Consider the following 18476-nt stretch of genomic DNA (forward strand, 5'->3'; position numbering starts at 1 on the left):
CCTTGTCTTCTAAGTGACAGGGATATTTAGAGGTGCTTGACAACTGAGGCATGCAAATTAGCAGTTGATGTTCCCTGAGTTCTTTTGGTTTCTTTTGCTCCTCCACCCCTGAGTCGGCCCTTTTAGCCTCTCTGAGAAGATGTATTTATGATTCTATTTTCATAACCATGTAGGAGGAAAGTATAAGAGGGATTACAAAGACTTTAACCATAAGTTCTCTCTCAACTTCAATTGAAAGCGAAGCAAAACAGCATCCTCTTTGTGTGATTCGCTCCAGAAAGGCAACAGCAGCAGCCTCACACCGTTTATTTATGCAAGCTCCATCTACTTAGCCCTGCATCTGGATGGGATGTATTCACATACAGCTCCATAGTTTTTATTTCTTTACAGATAAGTAGAATTCAATAATTCTAAAAGTCATTTAGAAGATCCTTCTACCCCTCATGTGGAACCACCTGTTTATAGTAGCTGTCATATTTATGAGGCGTAATGCTGCAGCAATGTGAGCCTTCATAAAATTAAATGAAAACTAATCAGAAGCAGTTCTAGGCAGCAGAGACTGAACTGACTGTTGGTTCTGTCTGTCTGACCAGGATTGTGTCTAAATGTTGGTCTCAGATTGTAGAATATCACGTGGAAAATATCCTGATCGGACATGTTGGGCATCAGGTTTGAGGCTTTAGTGTTTCATCCTGTGTCGTGGAACATACTGGAAGACAAACTGGTCTGCATCCTGTCTAGTTTTACAACATCTCTGACATGATACCACACCTGTTGACCCTCAACTGATAACCTGTAACATACCTACATGTTTACATACAAATAAATGTCAAGTGAAAACATGTCAAGTCAGCTTCAATAAAAGCTGCAGCCCCGTGGGATTGTCTGAAGTAGAAGTGTTGCATTTAAATAAGCAGCAGTGAATGCAGCAGTGTGTATCAGCAAATACTAGTGCGCATGGATTTGGAACATCTTATGGAAAGATAATCTGTACGTAACAGATCAGTTATCGGCTCTCAGGTCTTCAGTCATGGAGTGTCAGTACTGAAAGAACCTGACAATAAAACAGTTTTAGAGAGGAAAATGTTCTCTTGTCGGGTCCTTAATAATGTAACGCCATGTCTACACAGAATATTATATAATATCTACACAGAAAGCTGCTTTTTTTAACTGTCAGTCTCATGATGGAACAATAGGATTCCATGTTAATCAGTACAGCTGTCTACTGCTGGCAGAACAGCTCACATCCAACCAACATAGCCCAGGTGTACTTTTATAAATATAATATTCATTATTCCTCAGTTAGCTTCAGTCACTGTCTATTGGTCTCTGAGTACCTCCAGAACCCTGGTGTCCTCTGCTGATCACTGTACCTGAATGCCTCCTGTGTCGACATGCTCTATGCTAAGCTAGCTGTAGCTCAGCAGCTGTGTACAGAGAAGCCTCTAGTCTCCCGGCTCAGTTATTGCAGCATACACAGCAGGTGTTTGAACAGGAAATACTGTGGAACAAGTGCAATAATGTGTTTTCTATGAGCTGATGCACGTTAAATGTACACATCTCAGTCACTCGTGTTCATTCAATTACAAGAAGCCGAAGTCATGATTCTGACTAATATCTGAATAACAATGCAGCCCTAGACACGCCTTTATGCAGCAAGTGCTATAAATGTCTTCTATTGTTGGCATTTGTGTGCCAGTAGTTTCCTTTGCTGTTCTGATGATGCAAGGTGAAGCTTTTTGTTTCAGTCCTGATGCCAGCAGCATATCAGGCAGTAAGATACGTTCACTGGTGAATTTAGCTTCCAATGGATTCCCACATAGTCACTGTGTAACGTACAGAAAATCCATTTGTTCATGACGTTTGGGTGTTAGACCTTCATTAAGCAAATGGTTTGGTGCAAAGGGATTTAGAAATCATGTTACTGAGAGTTGTCATTCAGTGGAATTATGTTTAGTGATTTATGCCTTACTGTGGTACATGGTACAACCATTTGTGATTAAAGTCTAGCACAGAAACGCTGCAAATAAATGTATTTTTGCAAAAGAGAGTAGTTTTTAGAAATGCTCCTGTCTCATGGAATAGATGTGAGGAGTTGCTTTGTCTTCAGTGGATCATCTGGAAAAGGTGACAGACAGGTTTAGAGAAGATCGGTTCTCTGAGGTTTCTTTATTGTCATTGGTCTCATTATTAATGCAGATGGGGATCTCTTTAAGTCTCCTAACGTTCACAATAATGTCTTTTTCATGTTTAAGACCAAGTTATTAGAAGTGCACCACTCTTGAGCCTCTTCTCTGGAAGCAGCTTTTCCACTGATGAGTCTGAAGTGTCACCTACAGACTTTAAAATGGTGTTTTGAATGTGTGAAGAGAGATTAGTGGAGGGGGCTTGGTACAAAACCCTGTGTGGAACACCAGCGTTGATGGTGAAAGATGTGGGTTTGACCAGGCAGCTGATAGGAAACACTAGCATCCAGCTGCATGTGAGGGGATTCAGGTCCAGACTATGGAGCTTAGCGTCCAGTTTACTTGTGGTAACAGCTTCAAATACAGAGCGGTAGCTGATAAAGAGGAATATTCTATCATATGCATCTGGCTGTTTTCACGCTGAGCTGTGTATAAATTTATTCAAATTGCTTGGCATGTAAAGTGGTGCTGATTGAGGGCTGCAGTATGGAGTTCTTCAATAGAAAATAATGTCGATGGTAGGTGTGAGTGCAGCAGGTTGATTTAGCCACATCACTGCCAGTTTCTTTGGTAGCGACTCAATGCTGGTGGATTTGAGACACAGAGAAAGGGAGAGGTCGAAGATGTGGGTAAATCCACCTGTAAGCTGGTCAGCAGACCTGGCCTGTAGTAAATCTGATGCTGGAGGACCAACCTTATGTTGTGTGTGAGCGGTATAAGTAGCCGGGAAACACTCACTATGGCTTTATTGTTGTCCTGTCAAACCTGGCAAAGACACTGCTGAGTTTCTCAGCCAGGCTGGCATTGTTGTTGGTGGATTTAGGCTGTAAATTATTACGTTCCTATTTATAGTTTGTAATCCACTGAATGGCTGCATGCTACGGCTGTGGATTGGGGTTCTTATGGAAACTATAAACTGGTGGTTTTTGGCAGCCCTAATGCTTCCCTTTACTTTGGCTGTAGCTTTGCTGTAAGTGGCAGCACCAGTAGACATAAAGGCTGTATTCCACTTATACACTTATGTAAATAGTTTCCCTGACTGTAACATTTTAAGGTAAATCGGTCACAGAGTTGGTGCTCAGCATACATAAGCTTAGATTGACCAAAGAAAGCATTTTGTGTATGATTGTAGTTAAATGTTGTGGCTGAAGTCACCGTGGACTTTTTCTGAACCAGACGTTAGCCTTTCTCAAACTTTAACCAAATGCTGCCAGTGCTTCAACATATCATCTAAAATATATCACTCGTGGATGTTTTTCTGCACAATCTGATGTTTTGGGAGGAAAACTGAAATGTTTTCTGTGAGCATTTTACTGATAGATTCAGTGTCAGCATTTTTACTACTTGCAAAAAACATTAATTAAAACCATTTCCTCGTTATGTCAATAGAAAGCCTAATTTACTTTCAGTTTGTCCTCCTTAAAAATGCATTTGTTGCTGCCAGTTGTATGAAAACAGAATTTCTAAGAGATAAAGTTGATACAAGTCATTCTCTTTTCCTCAGTGGCCTGTTTGTTAAAATTCATAAGGTGATCTCTGTTGAGGAAAGTTTTGGAAGAGCACGTGTTTTCTTCTGCAGAAACTTCTTCTAATTCTGTGATTTGGAACAGAAACCCACCACAACATTAAAACCACCTGAATAGTGTTGTGTAGATCCCCTTCACCTGTTTGGTCATGGACCTCTGGGGGAGTCCTGTGGTGTTTGACACCAGCAGGACTTCAGTGGATCCTTTGGGTCCTGTCGGGTTTCAAGGTGAGGTTTCCACAGACTGGACTTGTTCTGGCATCTGCCACACATGCTCAGTCAGATGACAAGTTTGTAAATCAGGTGGATGCTTTGGGAGATTCATCGTATTCAAATCGTTCCTGAGCAGTTTCTGCAGTGTTGGAGGTGAGCAGAGTTTGAAAAAATCATGATGGGCTGTGCTTAGTCTGCACTCTAAAACATAATGTTTGGGCTCAACAAAAGAAAATAACAGTTTGCATCAATCTTTATGAGTTATAACTACTTCTAATTAAATTATGTTCAGCAAGAGGAGTTTTCTTTGCCTCTGCAATCGAGGTATTTTTAATCAACACTCTTAACTGTCTGAAATTTCAGATTAAAATATGAAATCGAGAAGAAAAAGTAACTTATGAAGCCACTTTCAATAACTTAACTCTACTTGAATTTAGTTTTAAATCAGCTCATGCAGAAATTTAAATTTAAATTACATGCAATATGAAGTTAATCTACCATCATTTTTTTACTTACAAAGTATGTTTAATATTAGGTTTTTATTTCATGCTGTTATGCATCTAGAAAAATTCAATTCAGTTTTATTTAAATAGTGCGAATTACAATTCAGATTGTCTCAAGACGCTTAAAATGGTTGGAGTGCACAACAATATTTAGGTGTTCTGTGTCCAAGTGGCTCCAGATAGATACCAGATGAACATGCTATTCTAAGGAGATGTTATTGAGTTGACCTGTCGATGGTTTGACTGTTGGAGCTGATGGTTTTACAGCATGCTACAGTTTTTCCTTCTGTTTCAGACATATGTGTGGTATAAACATTTTAAATACAGTCAGCTGATTTCCTCCATAGTTTATCAGATGTGTTTTTCTTTGACTGTCTGTTGGTGTCTGTCTGTGGGTCCCTGCAGCCTCCAGCATGCATATAATAATGATAATAATAAATGTATTTATAAAGCGCTTTCAGTCATATGTGTGAATATAAAATATTCTGCTGGGGACCGACATCACTAGCAGCCCCCGCCGGCAGTCAGTGTGCTGTTGGTTTGTAATGATCATTTAAAATAAAGCAGAGGCTTAGCATCAGCTGCAACAATAGATGTTCCCCCAAAGCAGAGTCAGAGATGTTATTACTGTAGTTTTTCAAATCAAAGCTGCACAGAGCTCCAAAGAATCCATTTTCGTTCTTCAGGCAGAGATATTGTTTGTGAAACAGGAAGTGCAGCGATCTAAGAGGAGGCTGATGACCGATGACGGCTGGGACTGATTTCTCTCAGCCCACAGGCTGCTGAGCTGCAGTTTCCTGGTCACTCAGCTCTGTTTAATCCTGTGGTGCACTCATTAAACATTACATTACTGCAAAACAACCAGGAACGACGAATTAGAGGGACTGGACTGTATTCTGGATAAAAAACAGAAAAAACTAAATATCCAGTACATTACTGATCATAATGAGTTAGCTGACTTTAATCCTTCTTCGTGAAGCTGTTTGGATGGAAGTCTGCTGGTTTATTGGTGGTGTAATGTCTTATAGAGGTAAACTGATCATGTCATTTATAAGAAATATGACTGGAAAAATTTCTGAAATAGGAAATGCAGTTAAGTTGTGTTTTTAGTTCTCCTATGAATCATCTGGAGCTCATAATTATCATATTTTGACATCTGACAAGTTCATTCTTACCAGTTTTTTTAAAATTAATTACATACATGATAATATGATGTTTGTGGAGCCACACATGGTTTCCACTGACACATCTGAGTCAATTTAAGATGAGATGAGATAAGTCATACTTTGTACACTAGTACAACGAAATCTGAGTCTCGTCCGCATCGTTGTTATAAAAAGGACATGCAGTTGTCAGAAGATAAGTTTATACAGTTAACTTATATCAAATATGCAATTGTCAAAAAAATAAACATCGCACACATTTATAAAAATATCCAAAATGCAGTTATCAAACAAAACATAAACATCAAAATGCAATTATCAAACCTGAATAAAGATTATTTACATAATATATAAACATTATATATTGTTCTGCTATAATCAGACAGACAGATGTCGATCGTCACAACTCCTCTATGTTATGTGGCAGAGTAATGAGCTGTTAGATGCAGAGAACAGGACATGTCACATTTATTATGATCATATACTGTTTTAGAAGCAGCATCTTGTATTGTTTTTCTAACTTTACCTGATTTATTTTTGTCTGTTGTGGCTAAAACACCGATGGTAATGTGTGTGTCTTTGTCTTTGTGTTGTCCAGTTGTGAGTCAGAACCTGGTGACAGACAATGTGTCCGTGGTGGAGGGGGAGATGGCCATCATCAGCTGTCGGGTGAAGAACAACGACGACTCCGTTATCCAGCTGCTCAACCCCTACAGACAGACCATCTTCTTCAGAGACATGAGGCGTGAGTGTTCTATCCGTTGTTAGTTCTCTACCTGTCATATGTTAACCCTCCTGTTGTCCTCATTTACAGGCACCAAAAAATATTGTTTCCTCGTCTGAAAAAAAATCCAAAAAATTTGCAAAAAAATTCCACAAATTTCTGAAAATTTGCAAAACCTTCAGAAAGAAAATTCCAATAATTCCTGAAAAGTTCAACCAACCAATCCAACGAAATTCGTTGGATTTTGGTTGATTTTTTTGTGAATGTTCTTAAGAAACATTTTTAACATTTCTTTTTTTCCACCAAAAAATGTTCAAAGATTTCCCTAAAATGTAGAAAATGTGGACATCAGAAGTTTCACTGTGAAAATAGATTTTTTTTCCACATTTTCAAACTTTAAAACAGGTCAGTTTTGACCCGCAGGACAATACGAGGGTTAACAGAAGCTCCTATTGAAGAGCTGAACCATGAGTCAAAGTTGGACTCCAGATTCGCTGCCTCTCCACTCCAGTTAGCGTTTCCTGAAGCCGTTAACCTGCAGGCTTGTGAGTTAAGCTAGATTATGTTTGTTCGATGACGAGGACGGGTCCAGATTTCAAGGCAGACGTATACAGAACTGAAAGAGTTTACCCACTCTGTATAAACAGTCCGTTTATTTTAATTATCTCTGTGATGTGACTGCAAGGCGGCTAATTATCTCAGAATAATGTGTGGACATGAGGGCTTCTTTTATTTACATCAGAGCAGGACTTGTAGAAAGCTTTAAACCATTCCAGCGTCTTAATAAACATCAGGTGTATTTCGACCTTCCGGGGCGACTTCACACAGATATAAATGTGTCATTTAATTGAATTTAATAGTTTTTAGAGATGAGAGAGGAAGATAAAAAGCTCTGCCATGTCTTTATGTGACAGATTTTAAACGTGTTTCATTCTAGTGTGAAGCATTTTGCTGTGGAATCATTGATGCATTTATCTGTTTCGTTTATATCTCCTCATAAAATTAGACAGATATTTATTATTTATGAGTGTATTTAGGCCGTAGTTGGAGCATAAAGCTGATAGATGGAGGTAAATCTCATAAAACGTGTGGTTTAACCGTGTGAACATTAATATTCTCTTACTTTACTTGTACTTCCAGTGTTAAGTTTGACCCACATGTCTGCAGCCAGATTATTAAAGAATGAGGTTAATATAATCTCCCAAATATGTTTAGCTCTCAGCATGTCTGCTTTAATAACAGCAGCTCATACCCCCTAAACATTTAATGACCTTTCTGTTTATTCTTATCCAGCTCTAATTAGCTGTTTAGCTGCACACTCTTCTTTCCTCCGTCCTGCCACATTCTGCCTTCTTTCATCATGTTTTTTCAGCCCTGTGTGCAGATTATTGACCTCCTCATAGAAGACTGTTGACCTCTGTGGCTGTATAGCAGGAAAATGATATTGTAAGTTCAGAATATGCAGATGCTGTTGTGGAAGACCTTCTCCTGCTGCTGATGAGTTATAAAAGTGTATTGTTTTTCCCTCTCAGCAGTTTGCACAGTTTTCAGACCCCGTTGTCCAAAATGTGTTCATATTCAAACAATCTGTAGGAGAAACTTAATAGAAATGGATTTAAATCTGCAGTAGGGAAAAGAAACTTGTAAAAGGCAAAAGCTGCATGTCTTTCATTTCTGTCTTTAGCTGCTTCCATCAAGCAAACATTTCTAACATACAAAGATGTTCAAGGTAAAAGATTCAACCAGGATTAAACTTCAGTGTCCTGTAGGAAAGTCCTCCATCTATCCCATCATACCTCCTGTTCTTACTGCCTCACCTGATCTAAATAAGCAATGTTTCTAAAAGTCTGGAAAAGGAACCAGGAGGAGAGGCAGCAATTTACGTTCCTCAAAGACAGTTTCAGTTAGAATACACTAAAAGGCCAAACAAACACACTGCCTACCCCAGCTTTAATAAGAAAACATTCATATGTCGCATATTCATGCTTATCTGTGATATCTAGTTCTGACAGTTGCAGCTTGCTGAAACTTTGCATGGTTTTATTTAGGCAGCTCTAAGCAGACACTGTGGCCTTAAGTCCACCTTTTAGAGACCTTATCAGAAAACAGGATCTTTCCAAATGAAACCAGATATTTATTAGACTAAAGCTAAAAACAAGAACTTAGCTGCAATTTCTGGAGTGAATCCTTCTGTTTTCTAAGAACGACTACGGATAGAGCTTCCCACTGAAATCGCTTCTAGACGCATAAAAAATGTTGATTTGGTTGAAACAAACACTTCCTGGATGTCTTTTGCTCCTTTTTAAATCAGACCTGCAGAATAAAGGGATTTTGATGAAATAGCACATTTTTTAAAGCTTAGATTTGGTTTATTTTCCCAACAGAAAGAGGAGTAGTTCACAGACCATCAAGAAGTTTAAAATATAAGATTTCTTTGAATTGTATTATCTTTGAAGACAACATTTCCTTTTAAAGCTGCCGGCAGCTTTTAGGGTTCAGAGGGTTAATCCCAACAAGGTACACAGGTCAGATGATGAACTAATTCTAATTTATCTGAAAAACACAATCAGTGGCTTTAATATTCGCATTAGTTTTACTTCTCTTCGTTGTTTTTCTGCTCTCAGTCTGACCCACAGCAGCCTCGTATAGATCATAATATCTAACCTTCTCCCACACACCGGATCTAAACTAAGACAAAACCAAGAGAGTCGCAGCAGAAACACTATTTTTACTCTGAATTCAAATTAAGTTGTTACATCCCATAATATTACCAGTTAACATTCATGAACCTAATTCTAAACATTAACTGATATGTTTTAATCTCTTAATTAAGCATCTAGTAATTAATTTGAATAAGATTTTAAAATATAATGCATAAAATCCAAGTTTCGATACTGTAACCTGGTTTAGGAGGAAACTGAAGGTGATTTGAACTGTATTGAAGCTATGTTAATTGCATTGTCCCTATTAAATAAACAATTATATCTATATTTGTGGGAATCAACACAGTGATGCTAACAGGAGAGAAGTTCTTTATCTGAGATAATCATAAAAAACACACATTATCAGATGAATTTCTGAAGATAGAAATGAGCAGAGCACTCTGAGCATGTTAAAGACTGCTGCAAAAGAAGAAATCAGCCAGTAAAGATCAGAAATCAGAGTGAATATTGGATTTAAATTCATCAGGTGGACAGTAATCCAACTTTAAATGATGCTAATGATGCTTTTTGTCTCTTAGATGTGGAAATAGGCGGTTATCTGCTATCATACAACTCGTGTATTTATGAGTTTGTTTCAATCTGTAGCTCTGAAGCAAACGTGGTACAACTGGAACATCCTGTATTTATGTAAAATGTATTTATAACACGAACGCAATGAAGTAAAACTTCAGTTATCATCAAAAATTCAAAGACTGTGAATATAAGAATCTAAAACTGGACCAGATTTAAATGTGGCCGCCATCCTGCTGAAATAGTCTACCAGTGCAGTGGAACAGAATCCCAGTGCTGCTGCCTGGAACGTTTCCTGCAAGTCTAATATGTAAACACGTCAAACACCATCTGGGATGGATCTCTTCAACTGTGTCTAAACCCTTCAACTTGGATTTTTGGTGAGATGATGAAGTCACAGGGAGGTAAATGTGGTGAGTAGAGCAGGAGAGGATTGTATAGTTGTGTCCAAAAAAACGTGTTTGTGATCAACACACTGTGAACAGATGAAGGCTCATTGGAGAACCACTGGGACACAGTTTCAGTCTTCTGCACCAGATGTTCCCCTCCATGCACCTCGGGACGTTTCAGTAGAACTCTGCACTGACAGTCCAACCCTGGAGGATTAAATCCCTTTGGACAACTGTGCGAATGTTGAACGAGCAGGTCCTTGTGCTCGCAGGAGCTTCAGTAGAAATCAACTGGACTTCTCTTGTAGGTTCTTGAAGACGTTCCACCTTCATCCAGGAGACTTCTTCAGTTCTAATCGACTCATGTCCAGAATATATCATCTCTCCGTCACATGGCCGATGGCCCATTAACCTCCAGGAATACCTGCCTGCAGATCTGAATTGTTGTGAAACCAGTTGATCCACCAACATTGACAATGACTGATGTGTTTTCTGGCTCATGACAGTTATTTGTTGCACACGTATGTCCGTGACCGTCACGTTTCATACAAATGCACCACTGACAGTTTCAGAACTCTCTGAGCTCACCGTGTGTGAACTATCTTTCAGTGCTTGATTTGATTTTATAACTCGCACACAGAGTTGTCTTCCACTTTCACAACTTATTTTTCATATTTTCCATGTGTTCATAGATTTGTGGATTACTCCCACAGGGTGTCTGATGTCACACTATTTTTATGTTATTATTTGACCGCGTATGACCACAAACACAGACTGAACATGCACTTTTTACTCTGTTATTTCTCCATTCCGATCCACCAGAGACTCCGAGTCACCACCTCCTCCTCATTCATCGCCTTTCAAACGTTCCTCTGCTCACCACACGAGGCCACGCTGCAGAAAGCCCTCATGCGTATGCTAAACCCAACCTGGTATTTATCTCTTGTTGTGCCAAGCCGTGGTGAGCTGGCTGTCAAGGGCAAGGTGTTCTTCTGTGACGGGGCTCCTTGATCTCCTGTGATCCCTCCCAGGCATCTTCTCTGCAGCTGCACCGCTTCGTTATAACTTAACCTCCACCGAAATATCACATCTGCCACCTCCGTCTGAATCCGCAGCGGTGGATTATGATTGCCAGGGTGAGATGGAAAGAGGCAGAACGGGAGGAGAGCTTTGAAACTGGCTTCAGTTCCTGTTGGTCATCCTTTTGTTGCTGCTCATGTTTGCTAAAAGCAGCTCTTGTGCTCTCACTGAGCCGTTTCATTCAGTTCAATCACTTTTATTGAAGCTGAAATGTGACTCAGGAGATGCGTTCCTTTCATTCTCCATCCCTGTCTTTATGCCGTTGCTTCAGATTTGTGTTTTGTGTATTTAAAGGGCTATTCCAGACATTTAGTTCTGCAGTTCTCTGAACGTGAGGCAACTTCCAAGAGACAGACCAAACATCCAGAGTTTCTTTTGATTCCTAACATATATGAAGCTCCTAAAACACCGGAGAATACAGTAAATAGCATGCAGCTCTCTCTTCTTCTGATAAACAACCACATCTTCAGTTTTTCTCTGTACTGTAGTCTCAGAGCTGAGATAACCTCCGATGAGATAATCAGCTGCTCTTTTACCCGCCTTGACAAAGCTCCTCCAGTGCTGCAGAGGACAAGTGTTTCCACCGGCTGAATCCTACCATAAGTACATCTATGTGAGGAAACCTGTTAGAGCTGAATGACCTTCATTCCCCCGTTCTACCTTCAATAAACTGTAAACTCCAAAGTTAAAACCTGAAACCTAGCAGAAGAATGCTGGGTTTCCATTTTCACCTCAATCTAATCTACAGCAGTTTATTTATGTGAAGAGACAAACATCCGGTGCTTCAGTTCACTACAGTCAGCAAGCAGAGAACACACAGATGGAACAATGACCTTTTAATATGTGAACACCGCTGTCTGCTTTCAGAAGTAGTAGAAACCAGCTGCCAGTTGAGATTAAACCTCCAGATGTCTTAGAGAGACCTATTACATTACCACAGATGATCAACAGCTAATGTGTCAATGATAGTCACATAAATTAGCTTTTTTTAAATCCTCTGAACCCGAAAACTCTTTGGTGCGTCTGAAAGTCATGCTGTTTTTGAAATCTTGGTGAAATGACACCATTTACCAGAAACAGAAATTGTACACACACAAATAATTGTCAGATTTTTAACTCTCCTGTTGTCCTCATTTACAGGCACCAAAAAATATAGTTTCCTTGTCTGAAAAAATCCAAAAATTCAGCCAAAAATTCCCCAAATTTCTGAAAATTTTCAAAACCTTCAGGAAGAAAATTCCAAGAATTCCTTAAAAGTTTCCCTTAAAAGTTTTATTTTTTTAAAAAAAGCCCCCAAATTTGGCAAGAAAATTCTTGTAAATATTTTCAAAAGATGAGTAAAAATCTTCCAGAAAAATCCTAAAAATATCCAAAGTGATTCCATATATATCAGTAAAACTTCTAATATTTTCTTTAAGAACATTGACATAAAAATCAACCAAAATCCAGTGAATTTCTGTAACATTTTTGCATTTCTTTTTTTCCACCAAAAAATGTTTAAAGATTTCCCAAAAATGTTGAAAATGTGGACATCAGAAGTTTCACTGTGACAATTTTTTTTTCTCCACATTTTCAGTTTGACCCGCAGGACGACACGAGGGTTAACTTTCTAGAAGTCCTTGAACTCCTCATCTGTTGGGATTTTCTATTTTTCTGACAATCCTTTATTAGTTTTGTTGTGAAAATTAACTCAATTTGTCTTAAAATTTAATATTTCAAAATCTATGTATTATACACATCTTATTTAAAAAGTCAGCAACAACAAACTGTTTACGTTAAACAGATTCTGTAGAAAATGAAAAATTCTGCATTCTGGGTCACAGCCATCAGTCTGAAGGCCACTGGAGATTGAGCCCATCAGTAACATTAAAACAGTTCAGAAACCTTTCAGTTGTGCTGCTGAATGCGTCCACAGAGCAGAGAATACACAAATATTATAATAAATTAAAACTCTAAGTAATAAAGCAGCATGTGGAGTTTTTAAACTATTAGTAACACCTGGGGAGAAATCTATACCTTTGGTAAAATAACCAATACAATACAAACAAAGTAATCAAGAAATTCAACTTTTGTTTTTACTTTTTCCCTAAATTTTTGGTATTATAATGTGTCGTACAGTTGAGTTTTTTCTAGACATGCTTGTGTTGTTTGACTTTATTTTACTGTTTAAAATGGCTGGAGTTCAGAGAATTAATATTCTAGACTAACCAACATTACAAACAAAAAGTGAATGTGATGTATTTGACAAAACAACTCCTTTAATTAGCTTTTTAAATGACACCTCTCTGCATTATTTACCGTTATTTTCTGACGTCTGCAGGCCGGTCTATCAGCATATACTGATATTTAAAATCCTCCAAACATTTCTTTGACCAACTAAGCAAATTAAACCTTTAGTGCAGAACTTATTTCACAAGGGCAGAAGTGTTTGTCTTTGCTACATGGATGAGCCTGATAATAAGAAGTACGTTCATCTATAAATGATCTCAGGGATGTAAATGTGGAGCTGCTTTATCCTTCTTCATCTTTTTTGATCATTTCCATTGGTTCAGGTCAGACGGCTTCATGTGAAAACAGCAAAACGAGGCAACTGGAAGGAGAAATAATACCCGAAAACTGAGCAAGACAATGCAAGATGACTGAAAAGATTCAAACATTTTAGTGTTTATAAGAGCTGGATTATTTTTCAGTGGAAATGTTGGTTCTTTGTAGAGGAAAACCAGCAGGTTACTCAGACTTGAGTCAGTGGTTTTATTGTGGTGTTACAGCAGAAAAACTGAAATGATTATTTGAAAAAAACAGAACACTGGATGCTGTGAACACTGATTTGAATTTTAAAAATAAGATAAAATAAAAGTTAAAAAATAAAATGCCAGCAGGCAGATGGGTCCCCCCACATTAGAGCCGGGTTCTGCTCGAGGTTTTTTTTCCCTGTTAAAAGGGTGTTTTCCTTGCCACTGTCTCCTTAGGGCTGCTCTGGGGGTCAGGCATATGGGTTCTGTAAAGCGTCTCGAGACAATTTGACTGTAATTGGCGCTATATAAATAAAATTGAATTGAAAATTAATGTAAAGGACAATTTCCTTATTATTTAGCATATTTTTGTTCTTTTTTTAAATGCATGAAAATATTTTTTAAAATTAAATAAGCTAGTATTAATAAAAATAATAATAATCTGCAACTGTGAATATCCAAAAAAATTTTTTTAAGAAAAAGTAATTTTTTAGCATAACAGTGTTAAAATATGTCAGCATTTTTTAATTTCCCAAATATTGTCCTTTTATTTAACAGATGTAAGAGTTTAATGTAAATGTAAATATGTATTTTAAAATTAGAGATGATTAGTGACAATTAACAGAAAAAGATTTATGGGTTCTGCAATCTTACATCGATTTGTTTGTTAAATAAAAGATATCTTTTCTAATTATGAAAGCTGTCACTAAAAAAAATTACAATAATGCACATTTATTAGCGTATACTATCTATAAGCATTAGTGATCTGTCAGAATATGGTTTTATCATATATATAGTCACATATTTACAGGAAAATGTATTTTAGTTATGGAAAAAATGACTATCTTCATGAGATTGTTATTTTCTGTTCTCTCATCGTTGCAGTTTATTTTTTATACAGTTTATAATTGAGGCTACTGGACATGAAGTGAAGCAGCAGCAGGATTTATAGGAAGAGCCAGAACAGTTATAGAACATGCAGCAGCCATTCCTGCTAAATTACATCTCTGCTGTTTGTTGTTTGCTCAACCTTGTTCTGGAAAACGTAAATGTTTCTGATGAGAATTATCTGCGGAGGTCGGCCTCTAGTGGAGATTCATGGCTGAGAAGAAATCGCTGCTCTCTAAACTGTAAAATGAAGCAGAGAAGTTGGAAAGAATCCTGATGAATGATGGCAGCATATCCTGTGGTCAGATTCAGACTGAATATATCTGCTTTGGGTGTTTGTCGTGGTCCTGGGCCATCATGGAGACGTGGAGGTGATGGAGGGGAGATGAGAGGCATAGATGGTCTTTCAATGTTCCCAGATAATCAAAGATGACTCTTATTGTGAAGAGGTTTGGCAGGATATGAATTCTCCAACATGACCATGATCCAACACACTGCAACAATCACAGGAGACCTCTGACCTGGCCGAGGACGTTATGTTCCTGGACATGAAGCCAGGAGAACATCTTGAACAGGTCAAATAACAAAACGCCCCCAGAAGAAGAAGCTGGAGTAGAAGTGGAATCTCTATATATAGACTGACACCATGGTGGACGTAGAAAATATTAAAAAATCAATAACGAAATTCAGCTTTTTTTTTTTTAGATTCTGTTTTTTTAATTGTCTTCATTTTTCTACGAGTTTGGCTAAAAACATGTAGAATTGCATTTAATGCACAGAATTTCTCATCATTTCAGCGTTTTAGTGACACTGACCAGATCAGCTCTGCTTCATATTTATGGTATAATTATTAGTTTATTTTTTTACATTTTCAGTATAATGGGACAAAACATTACAACACTTTTAAAATATGAAAAGAAATGTGACTAGATTTTTAAAATCACAGCATGTTTCTTGATATAAAAATGTACAATAACAACAATAACTAGTTCTTTGTGCAGTAATACAAATATAACTCCTTTACTACTTACCTATATTTTTTATTTTTCTGTGGACATTTTACTTTTTATGTTTATACTTTTTTTTTAACCTGTGTTTATATTTTAGGATCTATATATTATACTTGTGTTTATCTATTTATTTTTTACTGCTTTGAAGACTTTGAAAGAGCAAATTTCATCTTAGAGATCGATAAACGCTTCCTGATTCTGATCATTCTGATTGACAGTAGGCGGTCGTGTCTCACGGTGCATCAAAAATGAAATTAAAAATCCCCGACACTGACCTCAGTGACCCATCTTCACTCACATCAAAGCTAGCAGCCGTTGTTGGAAGCCGTCATCTTCTACTGTTAGATCATCTTCTCATTAGAGAGGGTTCATTGTGTTCATGTTCAGCAGAAACAGCAGGACTATTTCTATTCTCCCATAGAAAAGTCTTTCACCTCACTCCTGGCTCTCCAGCAGCTCTTCACATGGAGCATCTGAGGAGCGTTTTATTAAATTTCCAGTGAGGTTAAATGGCTCGGGCCACCTGGGGTCAGCGATGGAGCACTGATCCATTGTAGTCCCGTCATGTTCCCAGAGATCTTATGTTTCCTGGTGGTTTTCTGTTCAGACGTCCTGGAGACAGAAAACAAAATGGCTGCTGCTTTGAAGTTCAGCTTTTGACAGTTTGACTCCGACTGTTGTCTTAATTCAATCTACAACAGCGATCTGAAACCTTTGAAATGACGCCTCATTGGTGAAGTAAATTCAACAAAACTTCAGCTTCAGCATGTGATGGTTAATGGCTAACCAGCTAATAAAGAAAAACTGTTATTTATTTAATGTTGTCTCTGTGATTAGCATATCCAATATACTTGTTGGTTAGGTGTTATGTTTGGTTTTTAATATAATAATGTGATTTTTCTGAACTGTCTGAGCCCCAAAAACCCGCCGGTCGGTTTGAATACTTGATAGCTTTGAAAAATCTCCCAAATGGCACCATTGATCAGAGCCAGAAACTGTAAAAACAGAGAGAATTATCATGTGATAGAGAACTTTCTGATGATCCTGGAAGGAAAACTGTGACATTTGACCAAAATCACTTAGATATTTTATGTAAAAATTGCCAAAAAATTAAGAGTTTGCTCTAACCAGATTCTGTAAAAAACTAAACATTCTGTATTTCTAGTTGCAGCTGTGAATCTATCAGTCTATCAGCTGTGACCGACAGTTACGTGACAAAAATTCAGAGCTTTCAACTGAATTACATATATGAAAACCAATTAAAAATGTAAACAGTAAAATATTTTCAAGAGTTGTACACGTGGAATTCATTTTTTTCGTGCTAGTAGAAGAAGTAATCTTATGCTTGTCTTCCTGAACTTAGTTTTTCTCTCCTTGTGTGTTCTTGCATTCTAACTGTCAACACCTCTGAGTTCTCTGCTTCTACTCATGGTTGAGCTGTTTCCACAGAAAGCTGAAGGACTTTATTTTGCAGTGGGAAAAAAAAGAGTAAAAATGAGACAAGAGCAACGTTCAGAGGGTCCAACAGGTAGAATATAAATAAGAATGTAATAAACGGGAATGAAATAAACACACACTAACTAAAGGGAAAAAGCCAAAGGTAGAGCGGCTTCTATAGAAATAGAATTTATTAAAAGAGAAAGAACACATTACGTTGTTTTGAGGGAAAACAGCTGATGCAAATCTACATAAGATGCTGAATGTGAGGACAGGGTCGGCTGTGTGAGGAGGATAAAAGCCCTCATGAGTCGTAATAATTACTGAAGCTGAAGCTCCACGTTGAGGGTTTATGGTGGTGACTGGAAGCCTGGACTTCACTGGGGAGGAGGTGGTTATAAGAGCGTAATTACCCCCGCCCCGCCCCGCCCCGCCCCGGCTCGCCCACTCTGACACCCAATAATAAAACTTTGATGTGCTCCTCTCAGAAAGTAGCAGCAGCCACTAATCACAAATGATTGCAGCCACTTAGGCGAGGCACACTCATCATCCTGCTCTCTGGATGGGAGAAGAAAAACTATTCAAATGAAATGCAGCAAAAGAATGGAGATTAATCAATAGAGGAGAAAAGGGAAAAGCAGCGATGAATTAAAATCATGCAGTCAGCAGAGGTGAAAGGGGGAAGTTAGAGCCAGTGGAGGACTTATGCAGCCCAATCCTCTTATGGTTTGTTTCAAACTTTTTAAAGTCCATGCGCTCTAATTTTCCTCCAGTTTCAGTTCAGAGATCACAGCGGTGTGATGGATAAATAACTGTTTGAAGACAAACCCGCTTTCTCCCATTTTTACCTCCATTTGAATGTAATTTTTGGGTGTTTATGATAATTTCAAACCATGAAATATTTATTTTCCACCACCGCAAGTGACCATTTCATGCAAAAGCTCAGAAAGGGAGAATAAAATGGTAAAAAGTTGGACTGCAGAACGTCATCTGGTTGGATTAGCTGTCATTTTCTGCTTCTGCAGCCACAGACTTACCTGTAATGAGGGCTGCCACTATCCACTGCTGGAGTCATTAGTTTTCCTCAAACACATTAAAAATGATTATTTCATTTTAATTTGATGTGATTTTGATGGACTGTATGTCACTGTATAATGGAGCAGCATGAAATGTAAATAACAAATAGCAAAGGGACAAACTGGAAACTCCAGGGTGATAAAAGCTCATTTTTCTGCTCCTTTTGCATTTTTATTCATTTTTCACTGCAGTATAAATTCCTGCACCGCTATGGAAACAGAACAGACTGGAAGTAAAGATAACCCAGAAGTATCTTCTGTACATTATTACACACTTATAATCTTCATAAAAAGAAGAAAAAGTAACAAAAGTTGAG

The 18476-nt window shown here is 37.9% G+C and overlaps 1 protein-coding gene across 5 annotated transcripts in view; it reads left to right on the forward strand.

The window, feature by feature from the left end:
• cadm1a (cell adhesion molecule 1a) overlaps positions 1–18476 on the forward strand; it is a 465526-nt gene that overhangs the window by 342806 nt on the left and 104244 nt on the right. For all 5 annotated transcript variants that reach the window (XM_055016986.1, XM_055016985.1, XM_055016987.1 and 2 more), the window contains one exon: positions 6189–6335. In XM_055016986.1, coding sequence (XP_054872961.1) covers positions 6189–6335 — 147 coding nt within the window. The remainder of the gene's footprint in view (positions 1–6188; positions 6336–18476) is intronic.

Source organism: Amphiprion ocellaris, chromosome 14, assembly GCF_022539595.1.
Source record: "Amphiprion ocellaris isolate individual 3 ecotype Okinawa chromosome 14, ASM2253959v1, whole genome shotgun sequence".
Lineage (NCBI taxonomy): Eukaryota > Metazoa > Chordata > Actinopteri > Pomacentridae > Amphiprion > Amphiprion ocellaris.